We start from the raw sequence: 26,947 nt of genomic DNA on the forward strand, positions 1-26,947 counted from the left end.
CGACAACGGCATTAGGAAGGCGGTTCCGTCGGCGTGATGTTCTGGGGAAAAGGAATTCACGAAAAGTGATGGTATATGTTTCCTGCTTGGGTGCCGACTTCGTAGCGATGAGCCCTATACTGTGAAAAGTAGTAAGAGTGTGACACAAAGTAATAATAAAGATGAAGCACGTTTCACCGAGTGGAGCGTACTACTCAAGCGTCTGAATGCGGACACGGAAATAACTTATACGCGGCCTCTGTAACGCATGAAATATGTAATGCTAGCCCTGATCTCGCAAGATTTATGTGCATTCTATGCCCCCTTTTTAACTTATCTCCGCCCTAAGGCGCATTCCAGGAGGATACGCTGTATGACACCAAACACTTCAGCAATCTGCAGTAGTTTGCTTCTGCTACACAGCTGCGTAGGTCTGCATTAGCGCTGCATGTTTCTGGAGTTTACTGTTCTTGAAATCGAATAGCTGTTTATTTGTTCATTATAATTTCTTTGCTGAAATGCCACGTTTATCCTACTTTATTCTATGGAAAACCCCATATATTTAAAATTCCGCGTTTAATTTTGCACTACACACTGGGTCGTGGTGAATTGTATCCTATGTTCTTGTGACACGGTATATTGAGCAGACTGGGCGCTACCTGAACCTACATCTGCGACAACACTACAACGCGCTGAAGTTGGCCCCGTAGTCGCGCTCTTGAAGTTTAGTCCACGCCTGTATTCACCCTTCGTGACACAAAAACTAGGGGAATGGCGGAAGCTGTTTTCATTAAAAAAAGCATGATAGTTGTGATCGCTCACCGTCCATATCGCCCCGCCGCCGTGGTCTAGTGGCTAAGGCACTCGGCTGCTGCGGCTGCATTTTCAATGGAGGCGAAAATGCCTAAGGTTTGTGTGCTTGGATTTAGGTGCACGTTACCCAGGTGGTCGAAATTTCCGGAGCCCTCCACTAGCTCGCATAATCATATGATTGTTTTGGGACGTTAAACCCCGCCTTCTTTATAACTATTAAATTGCGAAATTTCGTTTCTGAGCGACGCCTCATCGCGTAGGAACCTAAGCTCTAGTTTTTTCTTACTTGGTGTTTTTCGGTTACATATTACTTTCGGTGAATAAACCAAGCATGCGCTCAATTGTCTTCTCCTTTTGCGTCCTGTAGGTTTGCGATGCCGTTCTTTCAGTACACTAGTAACTAGCGCGTCTTTGAACACTTCTGCAATGATTAACGTCGTTCGCAGAATGCGTGCTCACCTTGGCGTCGGTGCCACCGTGTGGGCGTTTGCCCATCTCGAAGAACGGATACCGGCCCACCGACGGGTTCAGGTCACTCCGTGCGGACAGGGCGTTCTCGGCGTTGTATTTGGGCTCGCACGTGGCACACACGGACAGCGGGTCGTTCTCGTAGTTGTTGTACCTTTGACGAAAGAGAAGAGCTCGCCTCGTCAGGTTGCCCGTGTATAGTTCACCCGCTATAACCGAGTAGGCACGGATAAAGTCCGTGAAATGGTGTAAAGATCCTTCCGTGAGTATGCGAAAGAATGTGTCCTTTGTGGCATGCATTAAAGAAAAAAAAGGGTCCTTTGTCGCCGAGTCACTTTGTGCCACGCATGTATGAGCAAGTGATCGAAGGGTGGACTCCTGGCGGTAGAATTGTTTTCTTCTAGCTTTTCATTGGCATTATTTTGTGACGTATATCCCCGAAGATATACGTCAGTGGAGCCGTGGACACTGGCATAAATTACTTTTGCGTAAAAAAATGAACAGCAGTAATTACAGCGTATGACAGCACTAATTATACGCCTGCCCATATATTCACACCAGCATGACGTTTCTCTTGCCTTCCGCCTGCTTTTAGGGGTGAATATTGTTACGACGTGGGTCGTGCATCTCCTGTACGTAGTAGCCACCTCTCGTTTTAGCCCTTAGATTGTCCGCTATATGACGGTACTTGTATATAATGAATATATGACGAAAAGATGTGATATGGTGGTACATGGAAGTGTTTACTTAGATGAACAGACGGACGGATTGACAGGCATACAGACAGATGAACATGTGGATAGACCGATAGAGGGACGGACCGATGAACATATATACATACAGACAGTAGAATGGATGGACGTAGAGACTGAAAGACACAAACGAACGGACGCGGCCAGCGGATAAATCACGGTTTGCCAATAAAACCCTTCAAAGTCTCGCTTAACTCACTATCGTTGATTCCGTGGATGTGCTGTGATTTTTTATTTAGTGTCATGTTGCTTGTGCACATTTTTCACTTTTCAGCGAAGAAGTTAAGTGCGAAGCTTTTAAAGAGCCCGTAAGCCACCTCCGATATTTTTTAAAACCTTTCAAGTAAATACGCGCATCATGTGCAGAATATTGTTCCGATCAACTATTCTGCACGTGGCAGCGCTACGAACTGCAGGTGCGTCACAAATTTCAAGAAACCATCCCTTCTTCTTTCCAGGCCTTTCGGGCCTCCGCGTGATGCGCTGTACGAATATTCTTGAGGCACCTTTCAAATATCCAGCCCCGCCGCGGTGGTCTAGTGGCTAAGGTACTCGGCTGCTAACCCGCAGGTCACGGGTTCGATTCCAGGCTGCGGCGGCTGCATTTCCGATGGAGGCGGAAATGTTGTAGGCCCGTGTACTCAGATTTGGGTGCACGTTAAAGAACCCCAGGTGTTCAAAACTTCCCGAGCCCTCCACTACGGCGTCTTTCATAACCAAATGGTGGTTTTGGGACGTTAAACCCCACAAATCAATCAATCAATCAACCTTTCAAATATCCATGCTAGCCACAAGAATGACGTGATTGGTCGAGCAAGAGCCTACAAACTACTGAATGCTGCTCAAATATGCCACAAGCTGCTGCCGCCACAACAACGCTGACAAGTAACAAATGTGGCTACGCCTGCTTGCTGTACAATGTCAATTTTTATGAACGAGATCACGGCGACGCGTGGCCTGCGGGCTCCGGTGGCTACTGGCAGCACGTTCAAGCGGAAGCAAGAGCAACCACAGTCTCTTTTCGCGTCATCTCGCGGCGAACAAAACAACCATTTGTTGGTGATATAGAACGACAAGCTTGCAAACCTTCCCCCTTCAAGGTGGTTACCAGCTCTCGCGTAATCGCCTTGAAGAGGGAGGGGGTCGCAATCTTGCCACTGGTTCCATATCAGCAACGAACGGTTGTTTGGTCGCTGCAAGATAACGCGAAAAGAGACTGTAGTTGCTATCGCTCCTGCTTGAACACGCTGCCAGCAGCCACCGGAGCGCGCAGGCCACATGTCGCCGTGATCCCTTTCATAAAAATTGACACTGTACATCCGCTACTGCGTGTCCTGCTGTGTAATAATATTCCGTGAACACCACGTGACGTCAGCGCCTATTTAGGCAGGGAACACACTGACGCCGTCAACATTTGGGCGATACGCATAGCCCAGCCCCGGCCGGTACTGCCGAAATTGCTGAAAGGTCATTCTGTCATATTTTAGGTTACCACTCAACGCTGCCCGAATTTCCCGCATTTTGCTGTCGCCATAAAAACGATCAAAAGTATTAAATGTAGCTACGCCGGCCTGCTGTACATCCGCTACTGCATTCATTGCTGCGTATCAAGATTCCGTGAACACCACGTGACGTCAGCGCCTATTTAAGCAGGGAACACACTGACGCCGTCACCATTTGGGCGATCCGCATAGCCCAGCCCCGGCCCATACTGCGAAAAGGCGAAAACGTCTTCCTGTCATATTTCGGGTACGCACCGCTCATTTTGTTACCTCGCTGCTCAACTAAAAAAAGGCTATCGTGGTTAGCTATTTCGGTAGTTACTATGCCTTCAATAGCGGAGCTTGAAAAATAAAAATTCAATTCCTAAAAGCTTCCCTTGAACAGGTATTAGACGAACTTCACTGGGCATTTGCTCTCGGCGAGAAAAAAGTACTAGAAAAGAAAAAAAAATAATTCAGGAAATGCAAAGTAGCCTCGTGTTTTTGAGGAACGAGTGTGAGAGCATCAAAGGTGAACGGAACGAAGTTCTCGCTGAGAGCAACGCTCTGAAGAAGGACAATGAGGACCTAAAAAAAAGCAATTGGTACTCTCACAAGAGATATCGCACTGTTAGAACAATAGTCACGTTTGAACAACCTTCAGATACGCGGATTACTAAATGATGCAGACGAAAAGTTAGTGCAACTGATGGTTGACATCGGTGCTAAAGTAGAATGCCCGATTGCTCCTACAGACATTGACACCGTTCACAGATTGCCCGCTACTAATAACTCGAGAGAAAATAACTTTTGTTCGGTTCGTGTTGAGCAAAAAAAGAACATCTTTCAGAAAAGAGCTAGGAAAGCTCGACTACCTGTGAAAGACCTCGGCATAAGCAAAGACTCTACCAAACTGTTCTTAACGACCACCTAAATCCGCAAAACAAGTAACTTTTTTTCTGAAGCGCTGAAGCTAAAAAAAAGCAAGCATTGACAGTTTACTTTGACGGATAACTGTGTCATTAGTGTCATTAAAGCGACAAGCAGTCCACTTCGCAAGATCAGATCACCAGATGATTTAGACGTCGCCACATGAAACCAAGCTACAACAACATAATTAAAAAACTGACAACCACGACCATTTAGTAGCCAGTTATCAGGCACATCCAGTTTGTCATTTCTACATCTCAATATAAGAAGCATACAAAAACAATATGACGAGTTCGTTGATTTTTGTGCTACAATTCACCACCACACTTCTCATTTCATTGCTTTATTCGAAACCTGGTTGTGTAAAAACACGTGTCATTTATACCCGCTTCCCGGTTATCGCCTAGAACTCGGTTATAGACGGAGCTTATAAAGCACAACAGGTACTCAAACTGCGCGTGGGAGTGTAGTTCTTTACGTGAAAATTACATAATATACAAAGGTAAAACAGACATAGCTTTTAAGTCCACATAGTGCGAATTACTTGCTATGAAAGTACCTCCGAATAAATCAGCCAAAACCATTCTACTGCATAAAAATAAAAGCACATTAGTAGGTGTGGTTAGAGGTCCCCACAAAACAATACAAATGAGTTTCTAGCTGAATTAGATGAGTGGCCTAATACTAACAATAACAAGAACACTCTAATGATTTTAAAAGCGATATCAACATTGGCATTAGTCGAACGGACATTTATGAGTACAAAGACTTGCTAACTAGGCACGAGTTCCAACATCTAATTGAATGGCTAACACGCGTTATTAGCTCAAGACAGCATGTTAGATCCCATTGTCAGAAACATATCGAAAATAAAGTTCAATAGCGGTACATTAGCATCTGACATTACCGATCATTTGCCTGTCTTCGCCACCACTTCTTGTAGCAACCAGTCGTGAATTCCCCTAAAGTTAATAACACAGAATTATGACATTTTCAATGCCCTGATGACAGAATACTGGCACTCTGTGTATTCAGCAGATACCACCAACGATAACTTTGGGAAGTTTCGTGAAGATATTCAACAGATGTGAAAAACCTGGTAAACGTGTCTTCGAACAGCAATATAGAGCGTAAACCATGGCTAACAAGTGGACTTTGATAGTCGATAAACCTGAAGGATAGCATGTATGGAAAATTAGAGCGAAAACCGTATAATGTGATCTTGGAAAGTAGGTACAAGATCTACAAGAAAAAAAGTTGAAACTTTAATCAAGAGTTCGTAGCAAAATTATTTTTATGCTAAATTTTGACGAGGTCATGGCGGCTCAAAAACTACGTGGAAAGTGATAAACACTGTTCTAAATACGTTTCACACACACGCTATATGTAGAATCCTGGTGAATGACACAATTTTAGGTGACCCTGCTATATTTGCCGAAAGCTTCAACAATCGTTTCACGACAATGAACAACAACTTAATAGCCAATAATTCACATGCATCACAACTAAACACGAACACAAGAAGCAACCCTTCCAGTTCTCTCTTTCTCGAGCCCACCGATCCACATAAAGTGAAAAATGTAATTCTCGCCTTAAAAATACTTCTTCGGCCAACGTAGACTCAGTGTCGCTATCACTGTTGAAACATTGTTTGATTATTATTTGCGAACCACTGTCACATTATATCAACAAGACAATTGCCTCAGGATTATTTCCGACGCAATTACAAATTTCCAATGTTGTGCCAGTATTTGAAAGAATGATAAGATGAATAAGTCAAATTACCGACAAATATCCGTATACCCAAAAATATAAGCTAAAAACAATACGGGTATATATAAAAGAGAATTCGACTGAAACAGCGGTAATTATCTTCGTGAAAAAACCGATGGTAAATTTAGAAAGAAAGCTATCAACTATGGACATCTTTATGAACCTAATCAAAGCTTTTGGTCATGTAAGCTACGACATATTGCTGCAAAAGCTTGACAAGTATGGTATTCGTAGAGCACCATTAAGCCTCATTAACACGTATTTTGGAAGCCGGCAACAGTATGCAGTTGTGAACTACATGACATCATCCCAAATTACAACAAACAGAGAAATTCCTCAGTGTTCTATTTAGGCTCCTTTCTTTTCCTGGAATACATAAATAATTTACCCAACTATATCTCAGAACACTGCATTTTAAACTTGGATGATGCATTAATCTTTTTCACAGCTGAAGCGGAGAGCGAACTTTACATAAAAAGGCAATTATGTCCTGCTGAAGTTATCTAACTGGCTTAATTTAAATAACCTTCGCGCAAAAAGAACAAAAAGTAACTGTATATTATTCAATGCAAAAAATACCCTACTAATGAGCGCTACGTTGTTGAACTTCAATAGCCTTTTTTTGCATTCAGTTCGTCACACGAAATCTCACGGTGTTCCACTCGACAGTTAGTTAAAGTGACATAACCATATACATAAAACAACGCTATCCATGTATAAGAAAATACCTATATTGTATAAACTCCGTTACATTTTTTCTTTGCACACCCTTCGCATTCACTATTTCAGTTTCGTATATTCATACAAAAATACGCCATCACCATATACGGACTCACATACCCCACGAGTTTATTGCCGATTATCAAGAGACAGAACATAGCGCTCCCAGATGTTCTCTTTTTAAAAAGAACCGATTCAAGTACATTTTCATCACCATTTTTCAACATTATTCTTGTGAAACGCTGCATTATTTACCAAGTTCTCGTGTGGCCGTTTAAAATCATGCATAAAATTATACTGTGTCCTTCTATAAAAATTAATTACCGAAACATTCCTTACCCGATACGATCAGTTACCTCCAGTACTCTCCGAACCCTCCGACGAATTAAGGATTATTTATATTCACACATATGGTATCACATCTTTGAAACTAACAACAGACCTAACAGACTGCGTGTCGTTTACCTGTTATAAAATTACCATACATTGGTTCATGCTCTCTTCGCTAGTTTGAATCTTACTTCCATTCTATCCGCGTCATACATAAGGGCCCCCTTCACAACTCCTCTGCGAGTCATGGGGCCCTGCCTTTATAACAAAACTGATGTACATAAGTCCTTGTGTATAATAAATGAATTGAATTGAATTGAATAACCCAACCTTCTAGTGTCCTCAGCTTGACCACTCTATGTCGTAATGCAATAAAAATTGTGGGTGTTAAGCCATGCTCGGCGAAAGCAACAGCTGTAATTTGAAGCTGTTACTGAAGCACCTCCTGCTGATTTTCGCCGCTGTTTTGTAATGATAGTTATTTCTAACAAGACACGCTTTACTGTTAGTTTTGCCTGTGAAAATGAAGGCGTGCGGTTTGCGAACTCGCAATAATGCGTTTAACACGAGATTTTTTTTTTTGCATCGTAACATGATATCTGTTTTTCTGTCAATAAATATTGTTCCCGTAAATTGTGCTTACTGGTGCCAGCTGCCAATGAATGCATTTCGGTTCCATGTAACCTCTGTATGCACAGGCACTGTGTTCCGAAGGGCGCTTTGGTGTGCTGCTAGGCGTATCGACGCGCTTAAAAGAAGCGGGCGAAAGATAACGAGACACCCGCAGCCCGGCGCGAGTCCTGTTCTCTTTCGTCCACTTCTGTTTAAAAAGAGAGCCATAGAAAAACGAATCTGCCGAGGCAACCGCGTAGGTGGATACGCACCCCATACCGAATAAAACTAGCGGCCATTTGTTTTTTTACGCCTAAAAAGCAAAACAAACAACAGAGTTTGTTTTTCACCTCCTGTTTATTTAGCGCCATATCTTGGTTGACCTCGGCAGTTCCATGCGCCACCGCTGCTTATTTTGCAAGCTGCTGTCAAGGCTATAAAATTTCCCTTCTCTAAATTGGTTCTATAATCTGTGGGTAGCGCCGGAGAGCGAAAATTGTCACGGTTTGAATAATCCAACACGTTTAACCCTGCTATGATGGCACCGTTTCAAAAAATTCTCACGGATCCGTATTCGTCGTGCACTCGTTCACAATTTCCCCACGACAACAGAATTTTGAACTTTATGTAGTTTACGGGCTCTGAGGCAAAACTTCGTGTGTCTGAAAAACACCCTCTACGTTGTTTCCTATCCCGCTTCATCGCTTTTCAACTGCGCTCATTGACGGGGACAGCCACCGCGCCGAGTGTGCTTGCCGCGCGAGCCGAGTACGAACGACGCAAGGCGCGCGCTTCTATCGCTGATGCCGGCTTTGCCCGTGAAGTGTGGTGGTTTGGGTTAGTTGGTATGACATGACGATAGTTATAGCGCGAGAACAGAACGACGACAAAGAGACGTCTCTTTCTTGTCCCTTCGTAGTCGTTCTGTTCTCGCGCTATAACTATCGTCACGTTTTGCCCGTAAGGTCTGGCGCTAAAGTTTGGGCATTCATGCTAGGTCTGTGACAGGCTGTAGTTCGACAACATGCCCTGTATACGCCAAGGAATGACCCAACAGCAGCCAAGAAGGCCACATTAGGCTCTTAAGATCAACTACATTCGCTTTTTCTTGAGATTTAGACAGAAAGTTCGCCCTGTTTAGAAAAGCACTGGCACAAAAAACAACTCATACCTCATATATGAACTGTAGAGTAGACATATCTAGGTATTGTGGCAAGCACTGAAGGTGTTTGGTTATAAAGCTGTATGATGGCTTCAAAATGTAAAGGGTAACGAAAGTAGCCCACTGTCCCGCGATTTTCGAAGCGACTACCTCTCAGGCACATTTTCACCGAATTAGGCATATGCGATGGCTCATTAAATTCATATATATATATATATATATATATATATATATATATATATATATATATATATATATATATATATATATATATATATATATATATATATATATTGATACGTGTATAAAACTGTCGCCCCGACACAGCTGAATTGACACCCAAATGAAGAAGACGACAACGTGGTTGTAGTGGGTTGGACTCTCAAGCTTCTCCCGTTGGCCTGCTTGACGGTGCGCTCTCTAAGCCGTTAGCAAGACCAGCTCTCGGTGAATAAATCTTTCCCGTAACATCTTTTGGTGGAAGGTGCTGGGTCTTCACACAACCCGGCTCTGAAACTCCGCAGTGGACGCCAGTTTTGTCCAGCAGCGATGCCTGAAACTGGCACTCAGGCCTCGCCATCCGCGCCGGCTCCATCACCTGTGATTCCCCCCCATCTTCTCTACCCTGGCACGTTTTCCGGGACGGACAGCACGGACGTCGAAGAATGGCTCGCATTATTCGAGCGCGTCAGCAAGCACTACAGGTGGGACGAAACGCTTATGCTGGCAAATATTCTATTCTACCTACGTGGCACGGCACGCGCCTGGTATGAGACGCATGAAGAAGAATTAACCAGCTGGGACACATGCAAGCAAAAGCTTCGCGATTTGTTCGGTCGGTCAGTTGCTCGTCAGATGGCAGCCAGGCAGGAACTCGCATCGCGTGTTCAATCATCGACGGAGTCGTACGTCACGTACATCCAAGACGTATTGGCACTGTGCCGGAAGACTGACAAAAACATGTCCGAGGCGGACAAGATCAGCAACGTGTTGGAAGGCATTGCTGATTATGCTTTCAACATACTAATGTGCAAGAACTGCACCACTGTCGACTCCATCATATCTGAATGCCGGCGATTTGAGCAAGCTAAAAGCAGGCGAATCACCCACCACATCGCGAGACTACCAAACACTGCTGCGACTTCGTCTTGCGAGGATTCTGCAGCGCCCCGTTCACTTGCGCCTCCTGCCAATATCGCAAGGATTGTTCGCCAGGAGCTGGAAGCCATGGCACCCGCTTCCTATCAGCCCCCTGCGACAGACAACTGGGCAACAGTCTCGCTTATTCAAGCCGTCGTACGTCAGGAGTTTGCTAACCTGGGCGTCCAGGTTCCCCAGCCCGCCAGACTTATGCCGCAGCCCATGAGCACTCCCGTCGACAACGCTGACCACCACTCTGCTCCACTTGTCGCTGCGGCAGCTTCGACTCCTCGGTTTCCACCACGCTACCGAAATCCATCTGAGTGGCGCACGCATTATGATCGACCAATCTGCTTTTCTTGCTCTCGAGTTGGGCACATCTCCCGCCATTGCCGCAACAGGTCGTATTTCCGGCCAAGCTTTCGTAATGTAGATCGCCGTCAGGACCGCGGACACTATTCGCAACCCGGTTTTCTGGATGACCATATTCTGGACCCTTCAGCTCGCCGTTCAATTCCACGCTCCGAACCGTCCTACGCTGACGTCGTCACCCAGAGAAACTGGTCGAGCCGCTCGCCGTCCCCTCAGGGTCGGCCGTCACGCTCCCCTCAACGCCGCCGCTCTCCGTCACCGGCTTATCCTGCTCATTCCCCGGGAAACTGACGAGTGCAGCTCCTGGAGGTGGCGTTGCGTTGACGACTCGGAACGAAAACCCTCAACCGGCTACAAATTCAAGACGCAATTTACTTCGGGTGTTCGTTGATGGCCACGCCGTTACTGCTCTAATTGACACTGGTGCCCAAGTATCTGTTACGAGTTCTACACTTCGATCTTGCTTGAAAAAGGTTCTCACACCACCTATGTTCTCTACTGTTCGAGTTGCTAACAGAAGTCGAACATCGGTGCTTGGTATGTGCACTGCCCGCGTTACTGTTGCTGGCCACCACACTTCCGTTCTCTTCGCAGTCCTCGATGCTTGCCCACATGACGTCATCCTTGGAATTGACTTCTTAACCGCCCACTCCGCCCTCATCGATTGTGTTACCGGTATCTTACGGCTCGAATTGCCTTTGTGCTCCGATTTCACTCCTCCAAGTCGCACTCGGCTACGATCCGTGGAGTCTCTACGGCTACCGCCCCAGGCTGCTATGTACATTCCTCTGTCGCCCTTCCCATCCGTTCCTGATGTAGACTATCTGGTAGCTCCCCTCATTGATTTGACCCTTACGCACCACATCGCACTACCACATACTATAGTGGTTGTTGCTAACAACACGGTGCTACTTCCAGTTCTCAACTTCTCTACGTCAATCCAAGTGCTTCCCCAAGGCATCACTTTAGCCGATCTTTCCACCCTTGATGAATATTCGATTTGTTCTTTTACACCTGACACTAAGAACATGACGAAACCTGTCATCACGTCGCAAAATAAGGCGTTCCTCGACAAAATGATATCCAGCGACCTCTTACCTTCCCAAGTTGCGGCGCTCCGGGGTGTTCTATTTTCTTACCTGGATATCTTTGACGTTGACGACCGTCCCCAGGGCCGCACAAGTGCCGTAACCCACCGCATCGACACCGGCGACGCCAGTCCACTTCACAAACGCCCTTATCGCGTGTCACGTGCTGAGCGCCCTGTAATACAGACGGAGGTCGACAAAATGCTGAGTAAAGACGTCATTGAGCCGTCATCGAGTCCTTGGGCCTCCCCTGTGGTCTTAGTTAAAAAGAAGGACAACACCTGGCGTTTTTGCGTCGACTATCGCCACCTGAATCGGATCACCAAGAAGGACGTTTATCCTTTACCTCGAATCGATGATGCGCTCGACTGCCTCCACGGCGCCAACTATTTCTCGTCCCTTGACCTTCGATCCGGATACTGGCAAATTTCGGTCGACGACCGCTACCGCGAGAAGACGGCATTCATCACACCCGACGGCCTTTACCAATTCAAGGTCATGCCTTTTGGGTTGTGCAGTGCCCCGGCTACTATTGAACGTATGATGGACTCTCTTCTTCGCGGTTTCAAATGGTCGACCTGCCTCTGCTATCTGTATGATGTAATAGTTTTCTCGCCCTCCTTCGAAAGCCACCTGTCTCGTCTCTCGGCAATTCTTGACGTTTTTCGTTGCGCTGGTCTCCAACTGAATTCGTCGAAATGCTCATTTGGACGTCGGCAGATTAAACTACTCGGCCACCTTGTTGAGGCCACTGGTGTTCAACCCGACCCTGACAAAGTCCGTGCAGTCCGAGAATTCCCGGTTCCGCGTTCCACACAAGAAGTTCGCAGTTTTATTAGGCTCTGCTCATACTTCCGCCGCTTTGCCTTCAATTTCACGGATATTGCTAGGCCCCTCACGGATCTCCTCAAAAAGAATGTGGCATTGTCTTGGGGAAGGGACCAAGAACATTCCTTCGCGTCGCATATTACCGCCCTCACATCACCACCTGTGTTGGCTCATTTTGATCCAGCGGCTCGAACAGAGCTTCGCACCGATGCAAGCGGCCATGGCATTGGTGCTATACTCGCTCAGATACAGAATGGCACCAACCGTGTGATAGCCTACGCTAGCCGCCTTTTGTCGCAAGCGGAACAAAATTATTCCATCACTGAGCGGGAATGCTTAGCCCTCGTTTGGGCTATTGCGAAATTCCGTCCGTACTTATACGGACGTCCGTTCGCAGTCATCAAGGACCATCATGCGCTTTGCTGGCTGTCTACGCTTAAGGACCCTAAAGGAAGACTCGGCCGATGAGCACTTCGATTACAGGAGTACACGTTCTCGGTTGTTTACAAATCTGAAAAGCTGCACAGCGATGCTGACTGCTTATCCCGGCACCCTGTTGATCCACCTAGCTCCACTGATTTGGAATCCGATGCCTGCGTTTAGCTATCACTGACTTTCTGAACGTGGCTGATGAACAGCGCCAAGATCCATCGCTGCTCACCATCATTGACCGCCTTCAATCGCGTTATGCTGACCCTTCTCTTAGCAGATACCTGCTTCAAGACAACGTTTTGTACCGCCGCAACTTACACCCCGACGGCGCGGAACTTTTAATCGTCGTACCGCATCACCTGTGAAAGGATGTTCTGCGACAATTCCACGACGCTCCAACTTCTGGACATCTAGGAGTCTCCAGAACTTACGACCGCATTCGACGACGAGTATTCTGGAAGGGTCTGTACCGCTCTGTTCGCCGTTACGTCACATCTTGTGACCTCTGCCAGCGCCGAAAGAAGCCTACGACTCCCCCTGCCGGTCTACTTCAACCTATTGAAGTTCCAGCCGAGCCATTTTATCGAGTGGGATTGGACTTGCTAGGCCCTTTTTCTACTTCTACAACTGGAAATAAATGAATTGCAGTGGCCACAGACTAGGCCACTCGGTATGCAATCACTCGAGCGCTACCAACCAGCTGCGCAACTGACGTTGCTGACTTCCTGCTGTACGACATTATTCTCCAGCATGGCGCTCCGACTACCCTGCTCACAGACCGTTGTCGCTACTTTCTATCTCGTGTGGTTGATGATCTACTCCGATCTTGTGCTACCCGTCACAACTTCACCACATCTTACCACCCTCAGACTAACGGCCTTACGGAGCGAATAAACCGCACATTGACGGACATGCTTTCCATGTACCTATCTACTGACCACACTGACTGGGACATAACTCTTCCGTTCGTAACCTTCGCCTATAACTCGTCACGTCATGAAACAGCGGGCTACTCCCCTTTTTATCTACTCTACAGACGTCATCCCTTACTGCCCTTCGACACACTGCTTTCATCAGACCACCCATCCTCCACCTCGTACGCTCAGGATGCAATCACCCGTGCCCTCACGGCACGTGCGGTAGCGCGTGCTCGGTTATCGTCGTCTAAGACAGCACAGAAGTCTCTTTATGACCGTCGACATAGAGATGCCGTTTTTTCTGCGGGATCTCTTGTTCTCCTGTGGCTCCCATATCGACGTGTTGGCGTCTGCGAGAAACTACTATCGCAATACGCTGGGCCCTACTGAGTCATTCGTCAGGTCACACCTGTGACCTACGAGATTGCCGCTACCCCAAACTCATCAGATGCTGCACCCAGAACGGAAGTGGTCCACAGGCACCGCGACGGTGCCTTACGGGCCGGGGTCATGATACGTGTATGGAACTGTCGCCCCGACACAGCTGAATTGGCACCCAAATGAAGAAGACGACAACGTGGTTGTAGTGGGTTGGACTCTCAAGCTTCTCCCGTTGACCTGCTTGACTGTGCGCTCTCTAAGCCGTTAGCAAGATCAGCTCTCGGTGAATAAATCTTTCCCGTAATAATATATATATATATATATATATATATATATATATATATATATATATATATATATTGAAAACATGTGTATACCCAAGGGCTCGTTTTTCCGTGTTTCGACACAATATTAACAAGACATAACAGACAATAATGCCAAGGAAAGTATAGGTGAAGTTGTTAGAACAAATTGAATGTTCAGTTTCAGTTTATTATTCATATCAAAAAAGTAGTACAGTAATATTAATATATAGACGGGCGTCCCAAAGTTAAAAACTGTAACGGGACCCTCGATGCATTATAACAATCAATAAATCAGATCAAGTTAACAAGCAACGAGTGAATTGAAATCAATTATACAATATAGAGTGATAAGTAATTATTATAGGCTAAGTGACACATCAGGCAATAAAAAGCAAAGCAAATAAGGAAAGAAAAAAGAAAGAACGAGAAAAAACCAATCTCGTTCAGTGGCGGACATTGTCAATCGAAATGCAATGATCTAAATGGCATAACCAAAAACGCAAAGCCCCCAAAAAGCCCATATACAGGCAGCTAATAATTTAACAGAAAACTTTTAAGCGACTCTTTGAATGATGACAATGTGGGTATCGTTTTAACAGAAAGAGGCATGTTATTCCAAAAAGTAATGGCCGCATAGGCAGTGGTCATTTTTCCATAATTTGTGCGCGACGCGGGTAGCAAAAAGTTAAGGTTCATTGCAAATCTGGTTACATTGTTGTTTTGTAAGAAAACTGAATCAATGAACTCAAACGGTAGCAGTGCATTGCGCAATTGAAACAGAAGAACGGCTATGCTATAAAAAAATAACTTACGAACAGGTAGGATTTTGTTGTCTTGGAGTAGATGGCCTGCACTGGAGTATCGTGAGCTATTAGTGATAATGCGGATCGCCTGATTTTGTATGTTCTGAATGGGTGATAAATGACAGTCATACGTGTTTCCCCAAGCAGCGATACCATACATGATATGGGAATGAATGAAGGCGAAATACAGAGACATAAGTACGTTTATATGAAAAACTTCACGAGCTTTTATTATAGCCCGAATTCCGAATGCAGTTTTCTTTCTGAGGTGATCAGTGTGGAGATTAAACTTTAAATGGCAGTCAAGATGTACACCAAGAAAAATTACAGTATCACAGGTGGGTATAGAGTGAGGACCTAGGGTTAAGGGTTGATGAAAAGGCAATGGCCTTTGAGCGGACCTAAATATCATAAACTTGGTTTTGGCTGGGTTAATAATAAGTTGGTTCTCGTAGCACCATTTACTAATATCTAGAAGTGTGTTATTCAAGTGTGAAGTAAGAGCGGTTAGAGAGTCCTCAGCTGCAGTTATAGTCGTGTCGTCTGCGTATAACACGCAGTGAGTTGATTTAATTGCATCGACAAGATCATTAATATAAATAATAAATAATAAAGGGCCCAAAATAGACCCCTGGGGCACGCCTTGATTGATTAGCTTAGTTTCAGAAGAAGCGCCTGATACGTACACCGAACATTCTCTATTGTGCAGATAATTTTTTAGGAAGGTTAATGGAGCTCCAGTTACCCCATAGGCCTCCAATTCGTTAAACAGGGTGGCATGATTAATGGTGTCAAAGGCCTTGGTGAAATCTAGGAAGACAGATCCAACAAATTTACCAGAGTCAATCGATTTTTTAAAGCAATCTATTAATGAAACTAGTGCTAAGCTTGTCGAACTGCCTGAACGAAAGCCAAATTGACACGGATGAAGTATATTAAATTTGCTTAGGTAATTACTTAAACGATCAACGAACAGTTTTTCAATAACTTTGCTGAGAGAAGAAAGAATTGATATGGGCCGATAATTAGAAACTGTTCTTTTGTCACCCTTTTTGAATACCGGAACTATTTTAGATTTCTTTAAAAGTTTAGGAAATACGCCTTGCTGAAACATTAGATTAATGATATCACTAAGTATCCCAGAAATATTACGCGCAACCAGTTTTAAGTGATACGCAGAAATATTGTCAAGACCTGCGCATTTATTTTTTAGATTCAAGAGAACTGAGCATACTTCGTCAGTGGTTACGGGCAAAAGAAAAAATGAAGAAGCGACCCGAGAAATGGAACATTTTGGCATGCCCGATTGTGTAGTAGGAATGCTAGAAAAAAAAATCGCTGAAAGCATTTGCAATAGAAGTTGGCTGTTGCAAAGAAATATTATTATATATTATTTCAGATATAGGTGAGTTTCCAGATGATTCGTTTAAAAAGTTATTCAAAAGGTTCCATTGTTTTTTAGGGTCCCCCTGATGTTTGGTCAACTCATTTTCATAATAACGCAATAATTCCTGTATCGGCGGGCAAGCGAAGTATTAAAAGGCTGTCTTTTTGTTTTTTTGTAAAGGTTATCTTTTTTTACGAACACTTGTCAATAAGCCGTTTGTCATCCAAGGATTGCGGGGAAATTTATACCGTTTTTTGCATTTAACAGTTGATGTACTAGATGTTACGGCCTTTAAAAATAAAGCGCAGAATTTCTGTAGCATAGCCTCTACGTCGGAGCAGGAATTATCAAGAATATCGGACTTAACAAGTGACCAGTCAGTTGTAGATATAGCATCGATAAACTTGTCATGATCCAGCACAGATGTGTAAAAACAGCTATCGACACTGGAGCGCCTAGCATTAAATGTTATGTAAACGGGGAAGTGATCTGTAATGTATGTGTCAACCACGCCAGCCTCGGGGGCGGGAGAAAAATTGCATAAGACATGATCTAAAAGAGATTCGTAACCCTGGTGGCCACATCTTGCTGGAGCAGTGATAAGTGATTCGTAGCCGAAGCCACTGAAGCAATTCGTGTAAGCCGAGTAGACACTGGATTCCATATCTAATAAGTTCATGTTGATGTCCCCTACCAGTACAACTTGCTTATTCTCAAAAGATAGCTTGTTAAGTAATCTGTCAAGATTTGACGGAAATTCTAGAACAGGAGATGAAGGAGAGCGATACACACTGCCAATGATTAATTTTTTTCCGTTGTTTAGGGGTGACTTGCCACATTCGATCCACACAGATTCGCACAGTGGTACGATGAAAGACAGATCAAACCTGCGCGTGTATGAAACCACACTGGAAACAAAAATTGCAGCCCCACCATGCGCGTCATAAGATCGGTGACAATACTCTGCCTGATACTGTGGAAAAGAATACATGTTACGGTCTGCGTCGCACAACCACGTTTCCGAAAGGCAGATAAACGAAAACTGGTGGTGCAGTAGAGAAAGAAAAGTGGTAATCGCGTCATAGTTCTTTCGAATGCTGCGAGCATTAAAATGAATTAGCGAATATTTCTGTAACGTAAGCGAATGTTTGAGGTTGCTAACGGTAATCGAAGACATAAAAAAAAAGAAAAACTTAGTGGTCGATACAGAATATGTAAGGCATCGTTTAAATGAAAATCGAAAGGTCAGAGGCGGTATTTATTTGAAAGACCCTGGTATCTTCAGACTTGCGTGCTAGGATGCGACAGTTCTCTGTCCAGAGAAATTTCCACTGATGTTCTTTCTTGAGAGCCAGTGCCCTAGCAAATAGCTTCTTATTCTCAGCAGTAAGGTGGTCATTCGTATAAATAGCCTGGTCAGAAGATTCCGAAAAGCCAATGCTGCCGGTACGAAGCCGAGCCTTGCGAGCTTTGCGGATGAAGTCATTTTTTTTGTCACGACTGCAAAACCGAGCAATGATGTTGTTCACTGCTGATTTCGTGGGAACACGATGCACTGTGTCTATGTGAGCAGGTGTTACAGTACATCCTATTGCATCGCTCATGCGCTTTAGAATGGCAGTACAGTCCTCGCCTTTAGTCGTTGGTACACCTTTAATTTCTATATTGTTTTGTCGAGAACATTGCTCAAGTTCAGCCAAACGGGTTTCAAGAGACTCGTTATGGGCCCTTAGCGCTTTATTTTCTGCAATGAGCGCATTCTGCTTCACACACATGTTATCGTACCGAGCACTGAGGAACTTAACGCTCTCGCATAGTTTTGCATGCTCTTCAAGGCCTTTGTCATCCAGTGTTTTCCTAGCCTCAGCCTTGAACTCTTTAACTGCAGTTTCTAATTGCTCTTTAAACGCAGATTCAAGCGCTTCAATTTTTTTAGCAAGTTCAGCACAGGTAGGCATTGTATACAGGTCAAAAGCAGCGTTGAGCAGCAGTCACGGTAATTTTTACAGCACAGAATAGTTACATAAAATTCGCACACCAACCTGGAAATACAGAGTGGGGCGATTCAGAGCGTGCACATTCCGCCGTGACTGCTGCTGCTGCAATGGATTCCAGGCAGTCCAGAGTGGTCCTTATAGCCCCGTTTTGGATGTGCAGAGCAGGATGCGCAACCGCTGCTTGCGTATCCCTTGAACACTGTAGCTGGCGACACGCGGGCGTGACGGAGCGATGTTGCGAGGGGTACCAGGGCGATACTCAGCAGTAGTGCCTGCCAAGCAAGGAACTTCGGGCACCTGGAAATACAGAGTGGGGCGATTCAGAGCGTGCACATTCCGCCGTGACTGCTGCTGCTGCAATGGATTCCAGGCAGTCCAGAGTGGTCCTTATAGCCCCGTTTTGGATGTGCAGAGCAGGATGCGCAACCGCTGCTTGCGTATCCCTTGAACACTGTAGCTGGCGACACGCGGGCGTGACGGAGCGATGTGGCGAGGGGTACCAGGGCGATACTCAGCAGTAGTGCCTGCCAAGCAAGGAACTTCGGGCACCTGGAAATACAGAGTGGGGCGATTCAGAGCGTGCACATTCCGCCGTGACTGCTGCTGCTGCAATGGATTCCAGGCAGTCCAGAGTGGTCCTTATAGCCCCGTTTCGGATGTGCAGAGCAGGATGTGCAACCGCTGCTTGCGTATTCTTTGAACGCTGTAGCTGGCGACACGCGGGCGTGACGGAGCGATGTTGCGAGGGGTACCAGGGCGATACTCAGCAGTAGTGCCTGCCAAGCAAGGAACTTCGGGCACCTGGAAATACAGAGTGAGGCGATTCAGAGCGTCCACATTCCGCCGTGACTGCTGCTGCTGCAATCTAATGTGGTTAAGAAGAAAAAAAAAGTGGGTGAAAAAATAACCAGCCGTGAGCAGGAATTGAACCTATGATCTTAGAAGCATCGAACGCCTTATTCGAAGGTCGTAGGTTCGGTTCCTGCTCACGGCTGGTTATTTTTTCACACACTTCACACTTTTCTTTCTTCTTATTTACATTCCATTTGTTTTAATAACTTCCGCTATACATTCCTTCGCATTATTGTCTGTTAGATCTCATATATATATATATATATATATATATATATATATATATATATATATATATATATATATATATATATATATACATATATATATATATATATATATATAGCTTACGAAATTGGTTGTAGGGCTACTTGGTAATTCTTCACATTGTAAGTAAACTAAGAGAAGCTCGCCAATTCCTCGAAACGCTCGCACATTCACTAAAAGTGTGTGGTGTATGTTGCTTGAATGGGAGTGTGTGTGAATGCTTGAGTGTGAAAATATCCAAGCTGTGCTAAACTCACTTACATTATACAGGTTGCTCCAGCTATCTTTAGCCAGGGTTTAAAAACCCGCAGACACACGCAATTACGACGTGACCAAATGCATATTGCTGATCGTTGTGTTGAGTTAGTAAGACCATTTTTGTGTTCTAAGTTATTGTTTAATTAGATTTGTTTATTCAACTACCTTTTGAAAGAACAAAGATGGATGAAAATTTTCAATAAGGAAGTTGCAAGTCGCTTGAAAAACGTCCGATTAGACAGTTTCGAACTATATATGTTTGTTATTGATTAGTGTTTTCTGCTAACTACAAATGCCCGTGAAATAAAAGAAATACCACGTGAGAAACCCACTGGTGCGCCTGCGTGGGCCGCGATTCTGGTGCTGTCTAACGTTCCACGTATAAACGATACGCTTTTATCGCACCGGTTCATGACCGCAATAAGCAGTGACCGCAGTTATCGCTTTTGTGGCCAATATCGAAACGTGATCGTGACAAAGCCACCACCATTGTTGCGGCCCGGTCGAGAGAGCAAAATCAGGCAAATGCTGTGGTGGTTCGTTCGCTGAACGTTAGGGAGCACTCGAATCATCGTGCACACTGGTGCACGAGCGGGTTTGTCACGTGGTACGTTATGTATTTCACGGGCATTTGTTGTTAGCAGAAAAATGCTAATAAAGCATTTCTAATTTTCGAAACTGTCCAGTGTTACGTTTAGCAAACCGATTTAAAAATTTCTCATTCAAACTTATTATCCATCATCACACATTCGAAACCCAATTGAATAAAAAGATCTAATAAAATTTATTTTACGACACAAGAAATGTTCTGACAAACTAAAGGCAATGCTAAGCAACATGCATTTGGTCGCGTCGTAATTGCGTGTGCAACATATTTTGAAACTCTGGCTAAAGATAGCTAGCATGCCCTGTATACCAAAAGCTGGTAGGAACAGTGACTCATGTGTACGCTCAAGAAATTCTGGTTAATGATAGTTTAATATTATACGAAGTGTTTGTTCCGATATTACCATTCAGGATAAGCAAAGCCCTCACAGTTTAAAAAGAGACGCCATCTCGTACAGTGCAATTTGTAGAGGCACCCGTTCCTTCGTTGAGCAGTGTCGCCCTTGTGGGCGATACCGATGGTGAAAACCAGGACAAACTTCCCCGAGACTCTTTACACCATTAGAGCCAGCAGGCCACCGCTGTGTTAGCGTTTGCCAAAGCTTGGCTAAGTAAGGTATTTCTAAAATTTTATCGCTATACGATACCAGATACCGGGGTAAACATTATTTGAGGTAGAGAAACACAATACTTCAGAAATAATTCTATCCAATACGATACTTGTCAATTGTATCTCTAGCTACTTCCACACGCTTCGAAATGATCTCTGTATATCTATCTATAAAAGGAAGCAGCAAGACCATATGAACAAGTGTTATCGCTCGAAAATTATGAACTTTGACCAGCCTTTTTTTTAACTAAATACCTGTTTATATCACAAGATTTGCTTTTCTTGCTCATTGTATATTAGTTTAATTGTGGAACAAGAATGCGGGATTTATTTGGCTGTTTTACGTGAGAGTTCTTGAACTAGTGTGGTGTTACTGGTTTGTGCTTAATCCTATTCGATTGATGGGGGTCGCTACCTAACTTAGCGGTCAGCTAAGTTGAACCGGGGTTTCAAACGCGTGGCCGGCCCGCATCCGAACTGCCAACCAGGGGTCCGCGCATGATGGTCTTCGTCCCGTACTTTGTCATTTTCTTAATGATTGTAATCGTAAACAACGCAGACACGACAAGTCTCGAGACATCTTTTTTTTGTGTGTGAGTGACCCCATGCAGTCATCATGTACTGAAACCTGACCATGGAACAATATACATATATATTGTCCCGCACCAAGAGCCGTAGATACAACACAGGAACAGCGGGGCAGAAAGACACGAGCGTGTATCTTCTAAACGAAGCGCTAACACCCACTTCTTCATCGTTCTCTTTGCCCTTTACGGCTGGCTAGGACTTGCCGGTCCATAAATCTAGGTGGCATTATTCGCCATCTCATTAGAGCATCGACTCAGTGCTCGTACACAAGGGAGAGCAGGGTACACAAGGAAAAAAAAAAGGAGAAACGCTACTTATAGTGCACAGGGCATATGCAGATGCAAAAAAAGTCTGTAGTGAGTCATAAGACGAAAAACATTAACACAGTTGACAGTTCGTTCCAGACCCAACAGACAACGTAAAAAAAGAAAATGTTTGCTGCCCGGGCACAATAAGGAGAGTATCACCGCATAAAATAAGGTTTTAGGCGGACGACATGCACCATCTTGGTTCGTGGTTAGTGGCGCTGGGTGTTGCCAAGCCTTCATCTGGAATAATTTCATAGTGGACCTCCTTCAACCGCCGTAATACTTTGTAGGGTCCGAAGTACTTGCTCAGGAGTTTCTCGCTGAGGCCTCGCCGTCGGACAGGAGTCCAAACCATCACTTGGTCACCAGGCTGATAGGTGACTTGTCGATGGTGGATATTGTACCTTCGGTCGTCTTCACATTGCTGCGATCTTATGTGCACGCGAGCTAGTTGACGTGCTTCCTCTGCACGCTGAATATAATCCTCGACATCAGGAGTTAGCAGCTCGTGCTGGTCGATGTCACAAGGAATCATGGCGTCTAGCATGGTTTGCACTTCTCGACCGTAAACGAGATGGAAGGGTGCGAACCTCGTCGTTTCCTGGGTTGCGGTGTTGTACGCGAGCGTTACGTACGGCAGGATCTCGTCCCACGCTTTATGCTGCACATCCACGTACGTAGAAATCATGTCCATTAGCGTTTTGTTTAGCCTTTCTGTCAAGCCGTTACTCTGGGGGTGGTATGCGGTTGTCTTGCGGTGGTTCGTGTAACTGAGCTTGAAGATATCATCCAACAGTTTTGCCATAAACGCTGTCCCTCGGTCAGTGATGATGAACGACGGAGCGCCAGGACGAAGCACGTGGTGCATAAAAAACTGGGTGACTTCAGATGCTGTAGCGTGTGGCACTGGCTTTTTTTCAACGTAACGCGTCAAGTAATCAGTCGTGAAGATGATCCACTTGTTTCCGGAGTGACACAGAAGAAACGGTCCAAGGAGGTCCATCCCAACTTGGTCAAAGGGTGTACGCGGTGGGTCGATGGGTTGTATTTAGGAGGCCTGCAGGCTTTACAGGTTGTATTTAGGAGGCCTGCAGGATTTACCTGCGACGCTGACAATCGCGGCATCCTTTCACGTAGCATTTGACGCAAGCTACGAGTTTTGGCCAGAAATATACCTGTCGTACCCGGTCGAGCGTCCGTGAGTATCCAAGATGGCCGGATGTCGGCTCATCTTGGCAGGGTAATAGGATGTCATCACGAAGGTTGCATGCGTCAGTGCGCACCTCTGTGTCAGCGTCCTCATCGAAATGACCAAGCACAGGAGGGGAAGACAATCTATGTTGCAGTTCCGCAAAGGCAGTCACTTGTTCGTCAGTCCACAGAAATGGGGTGTCGTCACGCGTAAGTCTGATGAGTGGCTCCGCAATCTTAGACAAGTTTTCAATAAAGCGGTGACAGTATGCGCAGAGCCCCAGAAAACGTCGAAGACTTTTCTTGTCTGCCGGAACTGGAAAAGCGGCACAGCGGCAGTCTACTCGGGATCGGGCCGAACGCCTGCAGCGCTCACAACGTGATCCATGAACTTCAGTTCTTTGTAGCCAAATTGGCATTTCTCAGGCTTGAGGGTAAGGTCAGTGGATCGTATAGCTTCAAGAACACTCCGAAGGCGACGAAGGTGCTCGTCAAACGTTTTCGAAAAGACGACATTATCTAGATAGTCGAGGCAACTTTTCCACTTGAAGTCAGCAAGAACGGTATAAATCATTCGTTGGAATGCGGCCGGAGCGGAACAGAGGCCGAATGGGAGCATTCGAAACTCATACAGACCGTCAGGAGTTACAAAAGCCGTTTTTTCGCGGTCACGTTCACCAACTTTATTTGCCAATAACCACTTTTGGGGTCGAATGAGGAAAAGTACTTTGCTCGCCTACGCCTGTCAAGGAAATTGTTCACTCGAGGCAACGTCTTTCTTTGTGACGTTATCGAGCTTCCTATATTCGACACAAAAGCGAAGTGTGCCATCCTTCTTATTTACAAGGACCACTGGTGATGACGATGGGCTGCTTGATGGCTGTATTACACCGTCTTGAAGCATTTCCGTCACTTGCTTTTGAATCACTTGTCGTTTGGTTGGTGAAACGCGGTAAGGCTGTTGCGTATAGGGTGCGCATCGCTGTAGGTGATAACACGGTGTTTGGTGATCGATCTCTGACGGATTCTCGATAAACGTGCAAAACCGGCGTGGAATTCTATCAACAGGTCGTTAAGCCTTCGTTTGTTTTCGTCATTATCGGTTGCCTCGGAAGCAAAACACTCAGTCACATTGGTTACTGCATGGGTAGGCATAGGCGATGACCATACTAAGGAAAAGGTGTCGGCTCTCGTAGCTGAAGTTTGTAACAAGAACCTCACACTGGCCAGCCTGGAGGTTTACTAGGCTTCGTGCTACGCAGACACCTAGGGAAAAGAGAAGGGATCGATTGCCCTCCGCAACCATTTCACCGTGTGCTCATTTGTTACACGCCACTTGAACCATCACACTCGAGCACGGTGGTATCATCACAGCGTCGTCAATTACACGCAGACATACTCGATCGTGGCTGGGAATATGCTCTAGGGTGCACTTTTTGTTGAAAATGTGACGAGGCGTTGTCAAATGTCGATGATAGCACTGTGCTACCTCAGAAAATCCATGCCAATGATCAGGTCTCGAGAACATTGACAGAGAATGCTTAAACGGACAACAAAGGTAGAACCACGAATCTGTATTTGGGCTGTGCAAACGCCGAGTGGCGTGACTATGTGCCCGCCAGCAGTATGAATTGGCCTGAGGTTCCAAGGCATCGTCATTTTCTTCAGAAGAGCAGCCTTTTTTCACTTATTATAGAAAAATCCGCACCCGTGTCAACTAATGCACTGACTTTGTGACCGTCGAGCAGCACTGAAATTTCTAATAAAATCTTTGCTGAACCAGCTAGTGTCGTCGTCGTCGGGGAATCGTCAGTTTGCAGAAGCGTTGGTAGGAGGCCTTGAGCTTGTCCAGTATGAGCGGCCTCACACCCGAAGGTCGCTGTGGTTGGTTTTTCCGGCGTGGACTGGATGACCGATCCTGCGCCAGGCTCAAATAGGTACGGCGATTAGGAGAAAATCGCCGTGGTGACGGGGAGCGTGACAGGTGCAAGGATGACGAAGTTATGCGCTGCTGAGCCACATACTCTTCAATTTGAGGGGGCCGCTGACCGAACCTGGGTGGCGGTGAGTTCGTCGGAAATCCACGTTGTCCAAGTTGACGGTAATAACATTGTTGGTATAGATGCCTAGCTTCGCCACAGTGGAAGCAGACAGGACGTCGATCTGGCGCACGCCAGACGTCTGATTTCCGTGATATCAGGCGAGGTGAGCTGTAATATGGTGCCGATTGGACCGTCTGCAGTACGGCTGGGGCCAAAGTGGGAGGCGGGATTTCAGGTGTAGGAGGTTGCCGCAAAGCTTGAGCATACGACATGCGGGGGAGGTCACTGGGTGGTTGATAATACCGCATCAAAGACGGTTCCCTTAGGGCAGGCTCGACTTAATCTCGGACAACGCTGGACAACGAGGAGATAGTAGGCAGCGAGGGCACTGACAGCTTCTGGAGTTCTTCGCGGATGACTGAACGTGTGAGCCCTAAGGAAAAATCCATTTGTCCACCGAAAGCTCCCAAGTAGTCAGTAGGTGAAGCATTGACGTACCGTTCGTATGACGGGGCCCGGTGCCTAAGAGAGCGTCCCACGGTGACGGCTTCTGTGAGAAATTCTGACACAGTTTTGGGTGGACTGCGCGCAAGCTCACCGAAAAGCTGCTCTTTCACCCCGCGCATAAGACACTGTACCTTCTTTTCTTCTGGCATGCCGGGGTCAGCTCGGTGGAAAAGGTGTGTCATGTCCTCGACATACATCGCAACCCCATCGTTCGGCATTTGTATGCGGGACTGCAGGTCGCGCTCAGCTCTGATTGATATGTGGGGTTTGACGTCCCAAAACCGCTATATGATTATGAGAGACGCCGTAGTGGAGGGCTCCGGAAATTTCGACCACCTGGGGTTCTCTAACGTGCACCCAAATATGAGCACACGGGCCTACAACAATTCCGCCTCCATCGGAAATGCAGCTGCCGCCACCGGGATTCGAACCCGCGCCCTGCGGGTCAGCAGCCGAGTACCTTAGCCACTAGACCACTGTGGCGGGGCACGTGCTCAGCTCTCTCACGACGGTGAGGGCTGGCATATGTCCCAAGACTTCGGCGTTTGAAGTCTTCCCATGATGTAAGAATACCTCCTCGGTTCTCATACCACACACGTGCGCCGTCCAAAAGACTGAAATAGACGTGCCGCCGTTCCTCTGCGTCGTCTCACTGGTTGTTCACGGCAACCAACTCGTAATGAACAAGCCCATCTTATACATCCTCAAGCGCAGTGCCATGAAAAGGATTTGGCGTTCGCGGTGTGAGTAAGGGACAATGAAGCGGCGTCGTGCCGTTCGTACCGGTTGGGTTGGTGTCGGTAGGGCTGGTCGGAGCTGCCATGTTGTTTGCGAGCAGTCCAAATTCAGGTGATTGCCTTCGAAATCTGCTGCTGGCGCGGTGCACATGAGTGACGCTTGATTTCTTGCTCTGTGGAGGGGTATGATGCATAGATCACCCAGCACGTCCACCAGATTGTTACGCACCAAGATCCGTAGATACAAGACAGGAACAGTGGGGCAGAAAGACACAAGCGTGTATCTTCAAAACGAAGCGCTAACACCCAGT

General features: G+C 45.9%; 1 protein-coding gene across 7 annotated transcripts in view; it reads right to left on the reverse strand.

Annotated features, from left to right (window-relative positions):
- LOC119166688 (putative phospholipase B-like 2) overlaps positions 1 to 26,947 on the reverse strand; it is a 351,547-nt gene that overhangs the window by 18,153 nt on the left and 306,447 nt on the right. For 4 of the 7 annotated variants that reach the window (XM_075882399.1, XM_075882400.1, XM_037418008.2 and 1 more), the window contains one exon: positions 1,252 to 1,414. The exons of 1 other annotated variant lie outside the window; for it this stretch is intronic. In XM_075882399.1, coding sequence (XP_075738514.1) covers positions 1,252 to 1,414 — 163 coding nt within the window. Of the gene's footprint in view, positions 1 to 1,251; positions 1,415 to 11,671; positions 11,796 to 26,947 lie in introns of those variants that run through there. 2 more of the 7 variants (XR_012888460.1, XR_012888461.1) reach the window with 2 other exon arrangements.

Source organism: Rhipicephalus microplus, unplaced genomic scaffold, assembly GCF_043290135.1.
Source record: "Rhipicephalus microplus isolate Deutch F79 unplaced genomic scaffold, USDA_Rmic scaffold_12, whole genome shotgun sequence".
Classification (NCBI taxonomy): Eukaryota; Metazoa; Arthropoda; class Arachnida; order Ixodida; family Ixodidae; genus Rhipicephalus; species Rhipicephalus microplus.